This window comes from Acipenser ruthenus, chromosome 4, assembly GCF_902713425.1.
Source record: "Acipenser ruthenus chromosome 4, fAciRut3.2 maternal haplotype, whole genome shotgun sequence".
NCBI lineage: Eukaryota > Metazoa > Chordata > Actinopteri > Acipenseriformes > Acipenseridae > Acipenser > Acipenser ruthenus.
The window spans coordinates 104,363,456-104,385,965 of NC_081192.1; the positions used below are offsets into that span (position 1 = coordinate 104,363,456).

General features: G+C 36.7%; 1 protein-coding gene across 2 annotated transcripts in view; it reads right to left on the reverse strand.

Moving 5' to 3' along the window:
- The window catches only part of LOC117400222 (RNA-binding protein 33-like), a 60,313-nt gene that overhangs the window by 35,078 nt on the left and 2,725 nt on the right, over positions 1 to 22,510 (reverse strand). The window contains exons 3-11 of one of the 2 annotated variants that reach the window (XM_059023321.1): positions 21,688 to 21,736; positions 16,730 to 16,803; positions 15,709 to 16,039; positions 13,870 to 13,986; positions 12,806 to 12,992; positions 11,581 to 11,789; positions 7,486 to 7,759; positions 6,855 to 6,913; positions 2,920 to 3,040 (exon numbers count right to left, since the gene is read on the reverse strand). In XM_059023321.1, the coding sequence (XP_058879304.1) occupies positions 2,920 to 3,040; positions 6,855 to 6,913; positions 7,486 to 7,759; positions 11,581 to 11,789; positions 12,806 to 12,992; positions 13,870 to 13,986; positions 15,709 to 16,039; positions 16,730 to 16,803; positions 21,688 to 21,736 (1,421 nt within the window). The remainder of the gene's footprint in view (positions 1 to 2,919; positions 3,041 to 6,854; positions 6,914 to 7,485; positions 7,760 to 11,580; positions 11,790 to 12,805; positions 12,993 to 13,869; positions 13,987 to 15,708; positions 16,040 to 16,729; positions 16,804 to 21,687; positions 21,737 to 22,510) is intronic. The other variant, XM_059023322.1, reaches the window with a different exon arrangement.

Sequence of the window (22,510 nt, forward strand, 5' to 3'; positions counted from 1 at the left end):
TTACAAAATTAAAAAAAGAAAAAACAGTGTTTAAAAAAATATGCTTTCCAGTTCTCAGCTGTTGAACAGTTTCATGTTCCAAACACAAACCGGATGTTACTGTGACCCTCAGTTGGGATCTTCACATACAGCTCTTGCTAATTTATTTAACCCAAAAAGTAGGGTTGCAACCTATATAAAATAAGGATTAATTAATACTTACACTTTTTTACATGCAACTTTTTTTGCACAATGCAGAGTACCCCAATGTATCTTTAAAACATTTATTCCCCTGGTCCCACCCTAGTCTGTTAAAAATAAATGCTCATTTTCTCCAAAACATTTTTTTGCAAACTGTAGATAAACGAGAGGTTTACTCGTTTGCCTTTTTTTCTGAATCTTTCTGAAGCCCGTTTCTTGGACACTGTCAGCCTCTGTGCTGTGACCTTTCAACTGTGGTTTGTTTATTTATTATAAAAGGGGTGGTGCCTTAGCCTACTCTGCTTAGTTTTTTTAATAAAAATTAGTGTTAGCGTATATTTGATGTTTCAGACTTATTTCTACCATAACACTTCTTACCTCTTGTACACGAAGTATTTAGTACATATTTTATTGAAGCAATATTGCTGCTATAGGTACTCCCCCTACCTTGCTCCAATGCATGGCAGCAGTGTCAATGATAAAGAGGTGTTAAAAAGTATAACGATCTGGTAGTGGATTTTAATATAACAACTTTTGTTTAAGTATTAGACATTATACACATCAAAGAATGAGCGATTTACAGTATTCACACATTGTCAAAGGGTTTTTGTTAACAGAGAAAAAAAATCTGGACAGTACGTGAATGCCGCCCAACGAACCATCGAAGGCTCAGAACTACCTTCGAATTCCTGGCTAGCGAAAGAACCTTCGACCATAGCCCTAAAAAAATATATATAAATATGCAACTCACTGCTTTACATTTTGTTTCACAGAAAAACTATAGTATCTACTCATTTTAGAATATAGAGGATTCAACATATGTTGGGCAGCTTTAAGTTTCATTTTTTTGTTATTTTAAAGCAAAACAACAAAATAAACATGTACATTGTTTGATTAATAAAATAAATATTGCAGAATTTGGTTTAAGGGTCTAGAACCCACCTTTCTGAATTTCAGAGGTCCTGTTGAAAATGTCAAGAGTCCTACATAACAAGTGTGTCCAAAGATCTGTGGCTTTTATAAAACAAACACACAAAAAAAAGATAAAGGAAGAAAGGAAGCCATCAATAAAAAAAAATGATATTTCAGTTAGTTTATCTATTCCAGGTATTGGTTTATAGAAGGTAAAATATCTGTTTTTGAAATTGCTTGCTTTCAAGTGCATACAAGCATCTGTACCATTCAGTGCGTGTCAGATGAGTCACAACTGGCTCAGCTTACTCAATATAGGCACATAATGGATGCTGATAAAAATGAAATATGTTCTCAGTATTAAACTGAAATAAAAACTAACATTCTCTAGTTTAAATACAGCAATGAAGTATCACAAATAATTGGTCACAGGTACTAGGGATGTCTTTGCTCAAGAACTGTTTCACTGATCAAATAGTTTGACAACATGGTGGTGATACAGCAGTTTTGTACAATTACTGCCACAAAAGGGGGTTCACTTCTCTTTTCTGATACCCACGACGACCTGGACTTACACAAGCATGGAACACTTTGTGTTGAGGCAGAAATTCAAAGCGTTAGATCTTTATAGTCCAAGGGGGGGAAAAAAGTCATGACCATATACTATAGCAGTCATTCGAGGCCACAGGTCAAAGCAAAGGGCACAATTTGGTTTTGCCTCAGGAGAATCCGAAAAAAATTTGTTTGAGATCCAAGCAGTTGTAGAAGCTGTAGCAATTGCAGATTTACTAAAACATAAAAGCCCTCACAGGAATCCGTAATTAGAGCTCTAACTGTAGAGAAAAGGTAGATCATAGTAATTTAAGTGTGTGCGTAGAGAAGGATGGACAGCCACTTTCTAATATTGCTGGGACACATCCACATAGTCCAAGACAAACACAATGCACGTGTCCTCTAGAAATTATTGAATTGATAGAAATGAGAAATGCACATCACTTGTTTTGCCTTGCACCAATTTAACACGTTGCCACAATTAGTATGGCAGTTTCTAAAATGGCAAGTGAAAAAAGAGCTCTCTGTGATGTGTGGGATTAATATGTCAACAGATGCTCTTGATCCTCCATGTAAAAAGTTTTTGACAGAAAGAAGTAAACAGTCCAGATTAGGATGCACACACAACCCAAGCTGCCAAACAGTGATCTCTACTAAAGTCACAGGTGCTGCTTCAGATTTGGGAAGATAGTCAGAATCGGTGGATACAGATGCAGATACATCACTCCAAAATACCTCAAGCTTTCTAACACTGGCCCAACTTGCAAAGGAAATGTTATGTATAGTGATCAATGTTTTGCATTTGTTTTATGTCGTAATCCTATTTTCTGCTATTTTATTTCAAGGGTTTATTCAAGTAAAATTTGGAAGTTTTCACTTGCTTCAACTTAAAAAAAAAAAAAGGCATGAGTGAGCCTATTGCGTTATGAAAATGTCTTTGGCCACTTTTTTTATCGCAAAGAAACGACAATGGCAGGGATTAAAAGAAAAAACCGTCTACTGTACTGTTTTTGTCTGAAATGTTTTGGAGTTCATTCTAACTTCTGGGATATTTGTTTACTTTAATGCAGTGTTATAATGTCTGATTACATGAAAACACATGTTCATCGCAGCACTACTTTCCTATACGCTTAATAATGTGTTACTCTCAATTACGTGTGCGATCGATCATCAATGTCCTATCCCACTTTCACCACAACTGGATAAACAGTTCTCTGGATATACATACAAATGCCAGAGAAACAAAGACAAACATGCAGGTGGTATTCAGCTTACCTCCAATAAAGAAAGGCTCCCTCTCTTGCGGCTGCGGGGGTCCTCTCCAGGGTTCAGGGGAATGGTGCCTTTGGGGCTGATTAAAGTTTCCAGGGACAGGCGACTGGAATTCTGGGGGACCCTGGAAAAGAAACAGAAACAATAAATACAGTAATCTGCTGTGTATCCACCTGTCACATTCACCCTAACTGCTTATCCACCATGATCAACTTCAGCAACAGAGAAGATTAGTTCAGACTGTAGATCCTACCAAAGTTTTCATACACTGTGTTGTATGTGCTCCATGCGCTGCCATTGCTGGTAGTTTCATGTGAGCTGTTCAGTGTGTTGACATGTGAATAAATCCTGTTCGCCAGCGGGGCGTATCAACTTCAACCTGTCTCGATCTCCTGCCTGTCACTCGGCAGCGATGCATGCATCCACACGGCAGACGGCTACCCTGTCACAAGCATTAATACCCTGTATCTTTATAAACAAGGGATTTAGGGGAGATCCCTAATAAAAGCTGAATCTCAAAACAATAATTGTGTGGATATAGTAATTATTACAGCTGTGTATAATGGTATTTAAAACAGGATTCATTCATCCGCCTTTACATATCCGCCCTTACTCTGGTCCCACCGCAGTCGGATATGCGACAGATTACTGTATACATGTTTATGTGTGGCAAAGTCTGCTACAAAATCATATCACACAGGTAAAGCCTGCTGGCAGATTATCAGTTAGTGAGAAGTATTTCTGCATGGAATCTCTTTTTTTTTTTTACATACTCAAATATATTCAGAATCTGAAAATGCTTTACCCAAGGGTGCTAAATTGAGTGTTTATATTTATGAATTACGAAGGTGACTATCATGTACATTCCCAAAGAACCGGATATACTTGGGACTTGGGGTGTGTGACTTGCAGATAACTATTTAAATATATCGATACCTGTAAATCACACATCCCAAGCATCTTCACTAGATGAAGGTTCCTAGTATAAGACAGTAATTGTAAATGTTTGTACCAAAAATGATTATTTTGTACATTAATATAAAATATCTTCAATTTCTGTCTACACAGGAAACCTGTCAATGACTTAAATACAAAATCAGCCCAGTTACACTTGGTATTTCGTCAGTGTTGCCTCTGGTGTGTAATATCATTTTGTAGCAAAAGTGTCGAGTCACGCCATGAGAAATTGCATCCTGTACGGTGTGTGGCAGCCTTTATCAACAGCAAATGCCTAGTGCAGATCTACAAATAGGGTTTTGAATGGTCATGTTTTAATGTCCTGGAGTGCTCCTACAGTACAGGCTCCTGCAAACACTTCCAGCTGGGAACTCTGATAAGAGTGGAAGTAGTTAATGTTTAGTGTCACAAAATGAAATATGAAAGCCATATTAGAGCTCAACGTTAAGGTCACTGTCACATATATTTAATGTTACAGATACGTAAGGTTCGCTGGTACAGCTCAGTAGATATAAAAACAGTAAGTTAAGCTACACAGTTTATTGAAAAATTAAGCAGAGCAGGAACAACATGCATTTTACTTCCTGTTTTTGTGCTTAGGTATCAGTTTCATAATTCTATCACATTTCTGAACCATATCCATATCCTTCAGGACAGCAACTACATTTGGCGAGTAGAGAAAAGCTCTGACTGTCAGATCATGTGCAGCACACAGAAACATGCTGTAGCATTTTTGTTTCTGGCGACTGCTAATTTCAAGCCTTGCATTGATTATACACTGAAAATAGCCCACTGAACATGATGCTCGCATACACAAGGAGCAATCCCATCTACCTTCTCAAAGAAAAAAAGATAACAATCCTCTAATCCTTTCAAGAAATAAGGAGCCACTTAGCTTTCTATTTTATCCTCTTAAATATCCCTCTCAGTTAAGAAATGAACCTTTATTCACCACATGATCCTTACGCAAATTCTGCTCTTACTTCTTCCCACCTTCTGTTAATTACTTGATGTTATCAGCTTTAATCCATCTTTTCATCCACAATTGATGACTCTTGCTGGGAATGAAAACAGAGCTAAAACTTTACATAAGTTGCTTAAGAAAGTTAATCGGCTACCTTAAGCGCTAGACAAGTAAGAGGATCAAATAGCTATTGTACATCTTATCAGTTCTTTTAAAAGGTCAGCTTCATACTCACAATAGACTTTAATTAAATACTTATAGAATACTGCAGACATTTCCAGAATTTGATAATAACGAAGCAGCCTTCTCATTTCTAATCCTACATACATTTTAAAAAGAATACACAGGAGTCAACTGATAAGGCACCACACAAAAGGGTGCTATGAGACAAATGTCGTAATTAAATTTGCAATAAAACAGGGGGTCATCTATGGTTGAAGGGGAGCAAATGCAAATAATATATCCTGTAATGATGCATCAGTGATAATCACTTGTTGGCTCTTTCAGTCCATTCCAATCCAGACCCTTCATTGTTTTAACACCTGGGTACAAGGAAACAATCAAACACCTGGTAAGAACAAGGCTCTGGACTGCTCAATGCAATAATTAAGGGAATGCTTGGAACAAGACCCTGGATCGGAAAGTACCACTGTGATTCACAAGTCTTCAGGTACAAATACAAACAAAATATTTTAAACCTACCTGCAAGTCACCAAATGCACTATTATTTTAAACTACTACAGAGTAACACCTCAAATCATCAGGTCTATACTTCACCATACACTAGATCAGTGTGCCCAATTCCAGCTCTCAACATCCAGCAGCCTCCTGTCTTTGTCCAACCTGTAGCCTAGAATGTAACCATTTTAACCCACGTCTAGGTCTTAATCAGGTTATTAAATAATATCTATAAAATCCTAGAGGACCACATTTGAGCACTCCTGCACCATATATTAGGAGTAGAACTTACTGAATATTTCTGCTACTTCATGCTTTGGAAAACTGACAAATATTGTTAGTTCTTTGCAGACAACAAATTTAAAGGAAATCATTTTGGAAGTCGGGGTTCGTCTCTACCAAGACAACACATTGAGTACTGTACAGCCCAACTGCAGATGGGAACCTACTTATACGATTAAATGTGATAGTATGATAATGTATGCTAATTATGATTAATCAGATGCCCACTGGCAAATGGAAGTTGCTGGGTATTTTGTCACCTGCATTTTAAATTGCATTTTCCCAATGCCAGCCTGACAGCATTTGACAGCTGGGGGGATCTAATGCTGCATCTGCTCTCCTCTGCAGAAAGATCCGATAAGAGAAAATGCCCATCATTCCTTTGCTATCTGTGGCTGCCGTAATTACTGGGCTTTGCAAACATTTTGTGAAAACAGCAAACATTCGAAATGAAAGTGCAGTTCTAAGTACAAACCTCAAGCTCATTTCTGCAAGGTCCATAACCTGAATAAAATGCAATTTGCTGCAGATTCTCTGCTCAACCTGATTTGCATAAATCACTACAAAAAGCTCTTCCCAGGATGTGTCAATCAACACCTGATGCCTTTCATCGTTAGCTGGTAAGAACATTTGCAGCAGATTTAGTAATCTGTTTTCAAATAGAGTAATCAGTTTACAGTTTAGCATTGCTGGAGTAATTACTATTTTATTTTTTAAACCACCACTGTTCTATGATATATGCTCTTGCTTAAGACATATATTTGAAAAGAAAAAAAAGCCTCCAGAATTTCTTTGTTCTCCATGGTTGATTTTGCAGGTTGCTTTATGTGCCGACCCATGACTTCACTTGCAAGCAGCATTAACTAAACCCCCCGAAACCCATCAGTGCCTAAAGCTCATATCAAACATTTCCAGTTGTGCATTCGCATATCAATGTTTACAGATTCTCAGACAGTATTTAGCCAGGGCAGTCAATTAATTGCTATAATAATATTTCTTTACAAAAGACACATGCAATCCATATCATATTAGAAAAGAAGCAGCAGCTGCTACTCACTGGAAATCTCTGGGGAACCACAGCAGGCCTGGGCTGGTTTGGCACAGGCATCAAGGGCACTGCAATGAGAGGGAAGAGCCCATTACATATCTTTACAGTTCAGCCTTTCCTGCACAAATATATTTTATTTCACTGCACATTAATTGTGTGTTTTTGTTTTTTTTTAAAGGAGGGGAGAGGGGTTTGGGGTGGTCAAAAAGGAAGCAAACATGTTTTAACTGCACAAATGAATAATTAAATACTAACAGACAAACACTGAGCTTGGATGGGTTAATAACATTTTTACATAGAGAATGCATGTCCAAAAAAAGAAGGGTCAGACAAAATAAACCTTTAGGTCTGATAAGTTTTAACTGCTAAAATGCATCAGCGAATGTCTGCAAACCGACAGAAAAGGCTGGTTTTGTTTTACGGCTTTACCTTTAGGTTTATATTCATTGAAGGGAGGAATAATAAAATGAGAAAAATCCTCCCCCTTTATCAGTCATTACTGCAGGCACAATACAACATGCCTTTCTGCCCTGTAGGAACTGATGTAAATTGATGTACTTCAGATGTAATCAGAAGCTACAGGTCGATTTACACATTGCTCATAATCGACACGACTCATTAAAAGAACAAACTATCCGACCTTGCGCAGGAGAGGAAACCGGGCCTCTGAAGTGCGGGTTGATATGAATGTTCTTGGGCTGCTGTGGAGAATGTGCAGGTGAGGACCCTTCTGCCTGTGGACGAACGAGTGCTCCTTGTGGAGAAGACGACTTGTGGTATGGATGGGAAGGTATCAGAGGCTGAGGGGACTGTCTCTGCTGGCCCTGCTCCTGGAAATGGCCTCTGGGAGATTGCTGGTGGTGTAGCTGTTGATGGTGCAGCTGCTGATAGTGGGTCATCCTAGAGGGTGTGTGCTATTTAGAAAATAAATTATAAAATAAAATCAGCAGATACAATCATTCCATAAATCACTGGTTTATCTTGTTTGCCTCAAGCCTGTCTACTAATTTCTTTTGATAGCGATATCTAATATTTACATCTGTCACTGTGACATTTCTGTGTAAAGAGGAAGTAACTTTTTTTTTTTTTTTGCAATTACTCAAATATTGTGTTGAATTCAATTTTGATATGCTCTGTGTGAAGGGTGGCATTTGTTTTTAAGTACTAGGCACAATATTTGACTAACTGCTCTACAAACTAGGGCTGTGTTCAAAAGTTCAATTGCTAGCTAGGAATTCAAAGGTAGTACTAAATCTTTGAAGTTTCGTTAGGCGGCATTCACGCACTGTGTTTTTTGTTTTTTTTCTCTGTTAACAGAAACCGTTTGACAATATGTAAATACTATAAATCACACATTAAATAACAATATGTAAATACTATAAAACACACATTAAATGACACACACATACAAAATTCAATCTTTTGATTTGTATAAAGCACATTAAACAAAAGTTGAATGCAAACTGTGCATGCAACTCGATGTACTGGATCACAGCCAATCTCTGGGATCAATTGACAAGCGTAAGTTCATATTATTATTTTCAGTAGTAGTAAATTGTGGTTGATAACCTGCTTGGAACGGTGACTGTTAAATAAAGTGTTGTTTTGCCCAAGTCAGCTGTAGTTCTTTTATTGGCTGCAAATAAGGTGCTACTGCAATGCAAGCTTAGAGTATATAGCACAAGTAGCATCAATTACATGTACATAAACAACGTGTATTTTTTATTTAAATTACAAAAACATGACTACTGGAAACATCATAGAGGTAAGAAGCCAATAAAATGTACATTATATATATATATATATATATATATATATATATATATATATATATATATATATATATATATATATATTACACTATATAAAGTGTTTAAAGTATAGATGAGCAAAGGCCAGCTCTGGTATACCCAGGAAATGACTTTCTTCTGAGCTGTCTGTGTGCATTATTAAGCTCGACTCCAGATGAGACCATGCAACACAGAACAGAACAGGTCAACTGAAAACAGCAGCTAATAAATGTCCGTGAGTCAGACAGCTCGTATCTACTCGTCACAAAGAGCAGAAACAATGTTAGGAACAGAAGACAAGCAAGCAAAGATCCTGCATAATGCTTTATTTTAGTCTTGCCATTTCAAAATCACATTCCGAAAACCCATCTGACATCAAGACGGTTTTAACCCACAATTGTCCTGCAACACGGACTGGCCTGACACATGGGGAAAAAGTGATTGGAATACTTCAAATGGGTTAATTCACTCCTGATTTGGTATTCATAATGTAAAATATACTATGTTTAGCACTAGAAATTGCGGTATTTTGAAATACCTACCAAGTAGGTCAAATTAATTAAAATGAAGTGCATATCAGCATAATTATCCAACCATTCTCAGAAAAAAAAAAGGACATTTTAATTAACAGTTGCCTGTATAAATGTATGCAAGAAAAGCTAGAGTTCACAGATTTGCCAGATGTACCAAAGAGTTCCACTAAAAAAGCATATATTCTGGCGGTTGACTGCATGGTTTAATCATATCCTGATGTAACTTTCACTATTATCTGCTGTATTATTGAATTGTGATTTGTCACACTTGAGAATTATTGTATTTCTTGTTCTTATTGTATGACTTATATTGTAACACTTGAATGTATTTGTATTTGCTTGCGATTGTAAGTCGCCCTGGATAAGGGCGTCTGCTAAGAAATAAATAATAATAATAATAATAAAATGGGTGGTTATGTCAGTTGTTTATTTATTTATTTTTATTTATATATATATATATATATATATATATATATATATATATATATATATATATATATATATATATATATATATATATATATATATATTTTTTTTTTTTTTTTTGAAGAGGCTGCGAGATATGAGGATACAAGTCCCTTCACTGTAACCTTTCGAACCTGTCATGGGGGCCCAGGCCACCAGATATGAACATGTACAGACACTTTAGCATTTAAGTATGATAATTCCTTAGGAAAATGATTATTCGTTGACACACCCTCCTTTGAAAGTATGCAAAAACTCATTACTATTAAAGCAATATATAACAATGGATCACCTGAACAGATCTCCAACGGGATCCATTATTTCCCTAAAAAGTTTTGATACCGGCTCTATTAAATGTCCAATTTATGGATGCAATGGTTATGATTTTCCAGAACCGAAACTTGCATAAAACTCCAAACCGAAAGACACAGACAAAATAGAAACCCGAAACCTTCTTTTTTTTATTATTAGTATTTTGTACAATGAAAAAGCATTTGCAGTTTTTAGCACAAAGCCAGCAGGCATTTTCAGGAGCTCACTGCACACTTTTCTGCATGTAGCTGGTTCATATTAATATCCCTTAATTTGTATATAGTAACAAATCAAAAGTTATGTCAAGACCTACCTGACTAATTCTGACAGCCCCGAGTACGGTGCTGTTGCTACTAGCACTGCAGGCAAATGCAAACACTCAGCTGTTAAAAAAATGCACCTTAAGTGAAAAGTTGAAGTTAGAAGTTAAAAAAAAAAAAAAAATACCACGAGCTGCAGTTCTACTCTGACGTGATTTGCAACTTACAACCGACCGCGGCTACAATGGGGGTAGCAAGAAATTAATACATAAAAAAGTTTTGTGTCTATTAATACATTCTTGTATTCTTTCTACACTGTGTCTAATTGTATAATACATTGGTATGAGTGACGCAGTAACACTGAATTGAGCTTATTTGTCACAGTTAAAACGTGTGCAATAATATGTTCAGGTGCCTTGCATTTAATTTCGGTTTTACTGAACAGCTAAAAGAGTTGATAAAAAAAAAAAAAAAATCATAACCGACCTGTTTTGTTACAACAAAAAAAAAAAAAAAAGAATTTGAAAAAACAGTATTTTGCCCATGATTAATCACAAATCAAAGAAAGCACGTGGTCTTTGAGTAATGCTGATCACTCAGGATAAAGTTTTTTCAGAAAATTTTACATAAGTATATAAAAATGACTCCATATCATGCCACCGTCGAGAACTTAAAAGCCACAATAAATGTTTCTGTGTGAGCAAGAATCTCTTTTTAAGTGAACAAAATGCCTCCAAAATGGATTTCTCTCAGTTTACAAAAACTCCCTTCAAAGGCATTGGGAAGTGCATGAACAGTCCAAATGAACGGATTATATGCTCTAATAGATTTTTAATAATAACAAAAAATGGCACAATAAACTAAATCCTGGGCAAAGTACAAATTTAATTTCATGTAATGCTTTCTGAATGGACTACTGCCAAGTTATTTAGTATAATCCATATATCAACACGGATAAGAGGGCCAAAGACCTTGTTTAATTGACTTTTTCAAAAGCAAACTAACACTAGTTCCAAAAGGACATGCCAAGAGAAGGACAAAAGCAGACTGACAAAATGTAATCGTGCAATCAAACAGCAGTCTATATTAAAGGCAAATATCACCAAGGATATCCATGGTGGGTTTTAGCATTAAACTGCATAAATATTTTTACATTTTGTATATCCTTAGAAACACTTGCCTAACGAGTAAATGATGCAATAAATATAATAGGAAATGCACTCCTTTAACTCGAAATAAATTTAAAGCATGAGCCATGACTAATCACATAAGGAAAGCAATAAATCGATACACATTTTTCAAAGAACATTTGCACTTAAGAAACCCACGATTCAGAAAATGAGTTAGAGCTATACATTTTTTTTTTTTTTTTTACCTGCAAAGACATTGGCATGGTCACCAATGGAGGCCTCTGCTCATTCATTCTTCCTCTGCCCCCAGCATCTCTCCTGAAATCCCCATGCTCATAGCCAGGGAAAGGTCCTCTCCCTCTCCCTCTCCCCCATCCCCCAAAGCGACCCTGCTTGCGCTGACGCTCTTTTTCTTCAAAGTCCACCAGTGTTGCTTTAGCTTCTTCAGAAAGCTCTGAAATTCAAACCAAACAGGGTAAAGATTAGAGACAACATGTGGCAGGCAGTCTTTAAAAAGACAAATTACCATTCATGTATGTCTGGTGGTTATTTAATGAAGAAAAAAAAGTATTTCTTTCTTTTTATACATATATACTTAAGTTGCCTTGTACATGTATAGCAACCACATACATTTAAATCTATATCCTTATTCTTTTTTGCAGTGACAAAGATAAACTGAAATATGATTGGGGAAAAAAAATAAAGAAGCCTTCTGTACTCAAACCATGTCCAGTAAGCTCTTCTCCACACACATTGAATCAGCAATTATTTTCCCTGCACTAAATGTCAAGATTAATTTTACTACCCCAGAAATAGAATGGTTTCAGACGACACCTTTAATCAGTAAGTAAGAAGTGCTTTCTTCCAATAGAAATAAGCTGTCACACAAGGTCACCAAAATGTGACAAAATGGAAATTGCATTTGTAACTTTAGCTGAAATGTCAATTGGCTTGTTAAATGTTTTCCTTCAGCTATTTCAAAATTTCACACTTGGGAGATGTAATACTTTAACAGACATGTCTTTTTTTCTTTTCTTTCTTTTTATTAGCAAGATAATTCCTTGTATTCAGATTCAACAATATTCTGTAACTGAAGTTCATTTACAAAAGTAAGATTTTATTTTGTTGTTTCCCTTATTCCGCTGTAACATGCCTCACATGTTAGTTTCTGACTCTTGCTGTTTGGTGTAGCCAAGGTTTCAGTCATATTGTAACAAATAAAAATGACATGGTGGGGAAAGCATGTTCCATGAAAACAGCACACACACACACACACACACACACACACACAGCAATGCCAGGGCAGATTAAAACAAGACAAAGATATTGTGCAAAAAAGTATTTTGCAATAAAACTGTAGTTGACTTAAAGCTGTATTTCACACTTTAAACTGGAATTTAATACTCATTAAAACAAACCAGTGAACTGCTTTTGCCCTGACTTTAAACTATTTGTCTTAATTTTCCATACCCAAGGTTTCTGGAATGTTCCTTCTTTTACTGGCTGCGTCGGACAGTCGTATGACTGTTGCATCTTTTCGTTCAGTTTTAAACCGGAGTCGACAGGACTCCTCGTCTTCATCTTCTTCCTCATCAGATTCCTCCTTGGCCTCTACCTCCTGTTCCATTTCGTTCTCTACCTGACAAGGCATTGAATACTGAAACATAGACATGAGCTGCAAACAAGCTACAAGTACAACTTTACAGCAACTGTGATGTTTGGCATCAAGCAATTGCCAAACTTCTAAATGTGTTAATTAAAACATGTTTAATCATAAAGTTGTATGGTTTATGAAAATACAGATTCTTACATCCCTAGAAACTAATGACATGGTGTTGCATTCTTTTTTTTTTTTTTATAGAGCTGTTAATACCCATTGTTCTGTATGAACCTTTCAGAAACCACCTGCTTTCCACTGTGACGTGGAAAGACACACACATCATCCTTGAGTCCTCAGAAACTGTTACTATTCTGACCTCCCAGAATTCACTTACTGACCCCCTAATTTAGAGGCAAGGGGTCATAACTGACATGCTTGTTTAGCTTCGACATAACCCATGCAAACATGGACATTTCATACCAGAAATGTACCATATGCAACCCTGATCGCTCCAATCATTAAATCAAGCATGGGAAAGCAATTTAAAACTTGTTACCACTCAACTGCATGGGCAACAACAGTTTACACTCTACTTACTACTTCCCTCCCCCAAATTAGCATACTATATCTGATGTCAGTATTATTAATTATTTAAAAAAAAAACTCTGCTTAGCTTAACAAGCTACTGTTGGTGTTAGATTTGACAATTAGCAAAGCTAGCACCTGTTTAGTGTACATAGATGCTAGTGAGTGTATTATATTTGTAACAGTTAAAAATAAAAAAAAAAAGCTGAAATGAGATTTAAATGTTAAGCGAATTTCACAGCTTGCTCTGTGGTAACATTCAATGATTACAGCAAAAAGCATCAAAGTTCAAAAATGTGCTGGAGATGGTAAATCCCCACAATAGTAATAACACTTCCTAACAGCCTACCTCTTCAGGTTCAATGCCCCTCCCCTGAGCAGCAACGTGCGTCTCCTGCTCTTCAGCTTTCCCTTCCACCTCCAGGACTGTCTGCTGACCACTGTAAGACTGGGAGTAGTCATCATCCTAGAAACAGAAACACACACTACTAACCGGATCTGCAAGAAATCAGTTCTAGAATGATGTGATAGTTAGAACTTAAAACTAAATCCAATTTGCAATCATATAAGGGTCATTCCAGCTCAGGTGGACCAAATTCTGTGTCGATGTTTCCTCTATACATGTGAAGTGTGACAAATAACGTACAGAGGTGTAGAGCGGCAGGGATAGAAATAAGACTCCTTACATGTACATGCTTGAACACCCCCAGTGTACAAGTAACAAGCTCAGGTGTGTCTTATTAAACACATAGTAAAACCAGGAATGGATCCAACTGCAATGCAATGGGAGTCTTATTTCCATGGCTGAGCCGTGATGAGGGATTTATGTAACTGAAACTTGTTCTTTCCCATAATTGAGATTAAATGAGATTTGTCATAATATATACACAAAACCAATACTGTAGTTTATAGATGTTGAAAATCTCAGATATCAATTCCATATTACACATATCCCCTGGTATTGATTCATTGCCACAAACAGTGTACACAAAGAATTCAACAAGTGTGTTGGAAATATATTATCCCAGTTACAGGTATAAACATAAATTAAGACCTATCGGTACAATTAAAAAATAGATCAACACGAACTACATGAATTACAGTACAGATACCTCTTATTCTCATCCACAAGAGTATACATCTTCAATTACACAAAGGTATAAAGAGAATGTTGTGTTTATCACTTTCTGCATGAAAAACCCGTAACATTTCAGTTTAAGTGAACAAGCTACTGTAGATAGACAAAAGGAACATCTATGTTCTATTGGACATTTACACACAGATACAATTTAAAAAATGTCAAGTTGTATGGCATTAGGACAAAGTAAGGTGCCACACACACTCGATGTAATTACCATGCTAATACTGTTCAATGAAAGGCAAGTAAGAGTAACCCACTGCAGTAAGGGTACACTCCTCCTCATAGGAAAAATGGCTTAATCCCTTAAACTGTGCCAGATATTACCTCTAAATACCAGTAAACAGAAACGTTAAGCCTCAGCACTTAGGTGCCCTTGTAAACAGAGCCATTACACACAACAGATACTTTTCAAAATTACATTTAAGCAGTTTTGTTCATTGGTGGGGAAAAGGTCAAATGCTTATCTTAAAATAGCAAAAGGAAGCAATACATCTTTGTCAAAAGTGGTCTTGGCATTATTTCTTAGGTAATGATAAATGGACCATACCCGATATCCCATCTACATCTATGAGTTAATCTCTTTATTCACCTTGTTATGTGGTTTTAAAAAAAATGAATGAATGGAGAAGAGCATCAATCATTTCAGCAATATTAAAACCTTAAAGATGTCTTTAAAAGAGGTCAATAATCTTTTCACCTTTGCAGGACTTCATCAGATATTGTCTAAAGTCCAGATAAAAGCCTTTGCATTAACCACCTCTGACAATTGGCAGCCTATCTCCACCACACAAAGCAGCTCTTTTTTCACCAGGATACAGCCCTCAAGGTCACAATTCCATGCAGGCTCTGAGCCGACAGAAGAGTATTACCTACCAACAAACAAGCTGTCAACACAAAGTTTGTCAGAGCGCAGATAAAAAAACTGGCAGAGAGTGATAATGGATCTAATTTTCCCCCCTCCCATGGGACAGAAATAGATTTGAAATCAGCCCTAAACCTAGGCAGGAAAGCAATGTTATCTTTGGAGACACAATAGAGAGGACTTACTTGAAATTCATCATCTAGAGGGTCATTGATTTCAATGTCTAACACTTCATCGTTGTACATTTCTTCCTCCGCCTGTTCTCCTGTGTATTCCATGTGGTCCCCTGCCAGCTCTGTGTCATTGGCTTCGTACTGATCTGCATACTCTTCTTGAGGGTAGCCCTCCGCTCCTTCTAACCCCTCTCCACCTTCATAGTCTTCAACACCCACATTTTCATCACCGCTTTCTCTGTACTCTGCTTCATCCAAAGACTGGTCAAGATCACTTTTTGTAACGTCAAATGATGTAACCCGACCGGTTGTAACATTGAGGCTAATGGCAACACCCTGGGCACTGTACAACACAATAAACAAACAAAAAACAAACAATTACTCACAGAAGCATGAGCATTATGAAATATTCAACCCAGCTGTATTATCACATTTATTGATTATTTTACAAGCTATAATTCTATTATAAATTGGCATCGATAGACGACTCATGTAAACATGCGTCTAAATGTATTCATTTTAATACACCACCCATATCTGAAAACCAGCAGCCTCTCTATGGTGAAATTAGATGATGTAATAAGCAGCAAAACGAGCTTTATAAGGTTCACTCCCAAGTCTTAAAGGAGAAGTCTCATTTGTGATATTTAAGATTAATTACAAAAATGTAAAACATACATGTTTGCAATTAGAAATAAAATATCTGCAATCCATGCTTCCTATTACTTATCTGCATATTGTGACTGCTGTTCTGCAGGTACCTGGCATGTAGTGCTCCTGATCTCTTACATTACATTACACGCAGAATGACAAGACTGTGGTCTAGTTTACCATCCCGCTCTCCAACATGGCAGGGGGTGTACTCAAGTGCACTACAACTTCATTTTCCAGTAGTCTGGGAAGAAGCCCACAGCTCTTACTCATGGCAGTGAGCCAGGACTCATCAGGGGCTGTACAAATGTTTGTACAAACTGAAAATACAAGGAAGTGCCAAGAAAAGTGCCTAGAATTCAGGTACAATGTATACGTGTACCTCATGTTCTGATCTTCATCATCACTTTGAAGAAGGTCATCATTCAACTCTTCATCAGAAAAGTCAGATGGATTCTAAAAACAAACAAAAAAAGGGTTACATGAAGCTACCAAAAATAAGTAAATAAATACATTTTATATAGATAGATAGATAGATAGATAGACAGGAGACAAATCTACTTCATTATAAATTACTTATTCAAGCAAAATTACTGTGACAGGCACCCAAGTGTCTCACTCACCTGCAATATACAGAGTGAATCATTTAAACGATTTGGTGATAATCATGGCAAAGACACAAACTGGTCAAACCAAGCTTTACATCTTGCTCATTAAATCACTCTTGTACACGCTAATTCACAATCACATCTTTATCACTATTTTTGTACTGCACCATCACCGAGATTAGTTTTTCTAAACCATTAGAAATTCACTGTTTGTTACATACATCGCAGTCCAATAGCCCCCACTGTTGGCTATTTGTAAGAGTTTTATAGCCAATAATGTTTTACCACGGTTATGTTGCGCTCTGATATAGTAACTGCATTGTTTTGATCATTTAACACTCATGAAAATTCTCTCTTTTTACATCATCTTGGATCGATTTCAAACCCTGGGCAGGGGATTCACTGCATTAGTTTGAACATCTCAGAAGCACTGGCCTGTTATTAAATCATTTCTCCATTAACTAACATCAGTCTTAATTTGGGTGTGGCTAGGTTTGATTTAATTAGCATTTTGGGTATTTTTTTTTAACATAAATGAATATTTACTGAACGCAGATAACCTTGTTACATTCTTGCATCTTTTGATTATTTTATTTTTTTGTCATTGTTATTATAAGACACTTCATTGTTTGCTTAAAAATATTCCACAATAGTCTTCAATGAAGTATATGTACCACAATCTATTTTATCTTTAATGTGTAATCAAGTCAAGTTGTCAGTCACAAGGTTTCATTTTAAAATATAGTACTTGATGTAGAATCACTAAAAGATATGGAATAAAAATGATTATCTAACATACCTCTGGATACACAAATCATAAACAATGCATGGGTTCAATTCAGTTCTTACTTTATTATTTTTTTAAGTTATTAAAATCAAAATCAAATGGGTACAAAATCACATAAAAAGATCACGTTAAAAGAGTATTGTAGTAAAACTGTATAATGTCAGGAAGTTATATATATATTGCGTGAAGCACATGATAAGGGCGAGGTTACAAAGATACACAGGCATTAGGGTTTCATGTCAACATGGGTAACAAAAGCAGCAGTGACAGCGATGAATTTCATTCTGACCACATCAGATTAAGCACTGGCACATCAAACTGTCATGCAGGCCAGCAGAAGATATACTGTACTGTTCACAAATGACTGAAAATAAATGCAGACAAATGCATTTCAATTGGGTCTCAAGCACTCTCACTGCTTGGGATTTGAAATCTTATTCCAAAGACTGTGCAAAAAGAATGACTACATTGTAAGGGTTTCTACAAACCATCTTATTTTATCAGTACTAGGAGTGTTAATAGTTATTCAGACGTTATAGAAATATATACAGACGTGCTCAAATTTGTTGGTACCCTTACAGCTCATTGAAATAATGCTTCATTCCTCCTGAAAAGTGATGAAATTAAAAGCTATTTTATCATGTATACTTGCATGCCTTTGGTATGTCATAGAATAAAGCAAAGAAGCTGTGAAAAGAGATGAATTATTGCTTATTCTACAAAGATATTCTAAAATGGCCTGGACACATTTGTTGGTACCCCTTAGAAAAGATCATAAATAATTGGATTATAGTGATATTTCAAACTAATTAGTTTCTTTAATTAGTATCACACATGTCTCCAATCTTGTAATCAGTCATTCAGCCTATTTAAATGGAGAAAAGTAGTCACTGTGCTGTTTGGTATCATTGTGTGCACCACACTGAACATGGACCAGAGAAAGCAAAGGAGAGTGTTGTCTGAGGAGATCAGAAAGAAAATAATAGACAAGCATGGTAAAGGTAAAGGTTACAAGACCATCTCCAAGCAGCTTGATGTTCCTGTGACAACAGTTGCAAATATTATTAAGAAGTTTAAGGTCCATGGAACTGTAGCCAACCTCCCTGGGCGCGACCGCAAGAGGAAAATCAACCCCAGAGTGAACAGAAGGATAGTGCGAATGGTAGAAAAAGAACCAAGGATAACTGCCAAAGAGATACAAGCTGAACTCTAAGGTGAAGGTACGTCAGTTTCTGATCGCACCATCCGTCGCTTTTTGAGCGAAAGTGGGCTCCATGGAAGAAGACCCAGGAGGACTCCACTTTTGAAAGAAAAACATAAAAAAGCCAGACTGGAATTTGCTAAAATGCATATTGACAAGCCACAATCCTTCTGGGAGAATGTCCTTTGCACAGATGAGTCAAAACTGGAGCTTTTTGGCAAGTCACATCAGCTCTATGTTCACAGACGAAAAAATGAAGCTTTCAAAGAAAAGAACACCATACCTACAGTGAAACATGGAGGAGGCTCGGTTATGTTTTGGGGCTGCTTTGCTGCGCCTGGCACAGGGTGCCTTGAATCTGTGCAGGGCACAATGAAATCTCAAGACTATCAAGGCATTCTGGAGTGAAACATACTGCCCAGTGTCAGAAAGCTCTGTCTCAGTCGCAGGTCATGGGTCCTCCAACAGGATAATGACCCAAAACACACAGCTAAAAGCACCCAAGAATGGATAAGAACAAAACATTGGACTATTCTGAAGTGGCCTTCTACGAGTCCTGATCTGAATCCTATCGAACATCTATGGAAAGAGCTGAAACTTGCAGTCTGGAGAAGGCACCCATCAAACCTGAGACAGCTGGAGCAGTTTGCTCAGGAAGAGTGGGCCAAACTACCTGTTAACAGGTGCAGAATTCTCATTGAGAGCTACAGAAAACGTTTGATTGCAGTGATTGCCTCTAAAGGTTGTACAACAAAATATTAGGTTAGCGGTCCCATCATTTTTGTCCATGCCATTTTCATTTGTTTTCTTATTTACAATATTATGTTGAATAAAAAATCAAAAGCAAAGTCTGATTTCTATTAAATATGGAATAAACAATGGTGGATGCCAATTACTTTTGTCAGTTTCAAGTTATTTCAGAGAAAATTGTGCATTCTTTGTTTTTTGTGGAGGGGTACCAACAAATTTGAGCACGTCTGTATGTTAATATAGATGCTGGCCTTCGTGTTTATACAGTAGTTACTGTACAGTGTAAAGGATAGGTCTGTGCTGATATTCATTTTCCAAGTAATTCCCTTTAACATACTGGATATTAGATAAAACAGAATAAAAAAACACTTAAAGCATGAATTATAAAAAACAAAACAAAAATCTCCCTCGTTTACTCGGATTGGTGTTGAGTACCAATCAACACCAATCCGACAATGTGACTTAGGCCCTGTCCACACTATGCCTTAAAACGTATTAGTTGCCTTTAAACCGGCTTAAAAGTTCTAAATACGGTTAGCGACTACACTACGCAGCGTTTAAGACTGTACTTGAGAACCGGACTCGAGACCACCTCAGGAGGTAGCCTTGAGTCCGGTTCTAAATTAGATTGCATCAGGTAGTGCGGTTTGACAGAAGTGTGGACGCCGTAATACTGAACTACATTTTGTGTGTATCCTCCAATATCCCAAAATGCTTTGTGGTATGTTTGGAGAAATACTGGCGGCTGAAGGACTTGCTATCAGTGTACACTCCGCAATTGGTATTCATTTTTATTCTTTAAAAAAAAAAAAAAAAAAAAAAGTCAGGACATCCCCGTTAAACTAGTGGGGAAAATAACAAAAACACAACATTAAATTAGACAACTTCAAAAATGAAACGTCAGTTAAAAGTAGGATCGGGGATGAACAATTCACGTAATTTGTCAGCTCTGCTTGAAACAAAATTAAGGGGACCAGAATTAAGCAAAGGCAAGATATGAACTTAAAACAAAGACTGTTTTGTAATTAACTGCATCAGAAACAGCTCAATTTGTTTAAAGGGACGTCACGATTAAAAATAAAAGCCCTACTTTTGTGTGTTCACATTTACTTTTTCCAAAATACTTGTTTCATTTCTTTTAAGCAATATGCACCTCTATTAATATGAAGCATAACACATTATTTGAAAATAAAATACAGTGCATGGTGGTATACTATCGTATTCATTTCCACGGTTCTTTGCTCTGCTGGGAATTGTAACTGAACTATTCTAATGGTGTGTGGACGGATTAAGCCTGACTAAACATGAAACGGTACTTCAGTGTGGACCCTTTGAGCTGGATTCATTAGTACGGTTTCGAGTACAGTTCTCAAGATCAGTTATGTAGTGCGGACAGGGCCTTAATATAGAGCCAGTCATGATCAAACTAACATTTACATTTTTTATATATCCTTGCTTTAAATTAGCTTTTAATTTGTAGGCTTTTTTTAATGCGATGGGGTCTGTTCAAATAAATAAATTAAGACACTAATATACACTGTTGAATAACTGGATTCCCATAACATTGGGTCTCATAATAACATTAATAATCTTTTAAATACGTAGCGTCCCTGCTGTCCATAAGGTGCATATTTCAATAGGATTTTTGACTAAAACCCTGTGTAGAAAATATTGGCTCTAGTGAAGTTTGTGTCAAATAAACAAATAAATACAAATTTAAAAAGGCCAGGTATAACTACTCCTAAAGTAGAAGTGTCAGAGTGATACTGTAGTAGCAAGCAGATTAAGAGAAGAGCATCTGGAGTCCACACAGCACAAACAGCTTTGCCTGGACTGCAGCTGCTGCAGGCAAAGACACTGCCAGCTGGGGGCAGAGAAGGCTTTACTGAAAAGGCAGAACCTAACTGTATTACCCTGCTCCCAACACCACTGGTAAATGCTAGATCTTTGAGCACCATCACATAGGCTGGCGAATGAATTGCACAGCAACGTACCTTTTTAGTAGAAAGCCAATCATCATCAAGCAAATCGTATTCAAGATCACTGTAAAAATAAAAATAGACATGACAATCAGAACTGTAACATCAAGTTTCTTTTTACACAAATACTCGTCACCTGCTACAAAAAAAATCCCCCAAAAAACGAATGGATTTAATTGACTAGTCTTTTTAATCCTTTCATCTGAGTTGGAGCATTAAATCAATTATTACAACAACAACAAAAGAAAGCTAGCATGTGGACAATTACTTGGAAGTTTTGTTAGATACAGGGGTTATGTCCTGTCAAATGTAATCAAAGTTTATGATGCTGCCAAAGTTAAACTTTAAAGTTGTTATGGCAGTGCCTTCATTTCGATTTAATCTTGGTCTCAAAAACATTTTGGACATTGTCAAGTAATCATTCCCCAAATTTCAGTCTTTTAACCTGTCAAATAACTAGACAGGCATTGATTTGTGCTCTACTGTTAATACTTGAAAATTGAAATTAATTTGACAGCCTTCTGCGTCTAGAGCCAAGCAACACCTTGCTCCCTAATAATAGGTATAGCCTACAAGTCCCATGTTGAATTAATCATTAGGATTCCTCTAATTGGTATGAGACAAGTTTAGTTTATATAGACGTTTTTGACGTGCACAGATGCTTAAAATAGTTTTGAATGATTTCATGTTTTCTGTGTAGGTTATAGATAGCGAGCAGTAGACGTTATCATCACTGGCTGACAGATCTGTCTTTGCCGTCTTAAACTGTGATGATGATCCTAAACTAATGTACTGTCGATCTGAAGAGATTTGTCGTATTCCCCGAGTACTCGATTCA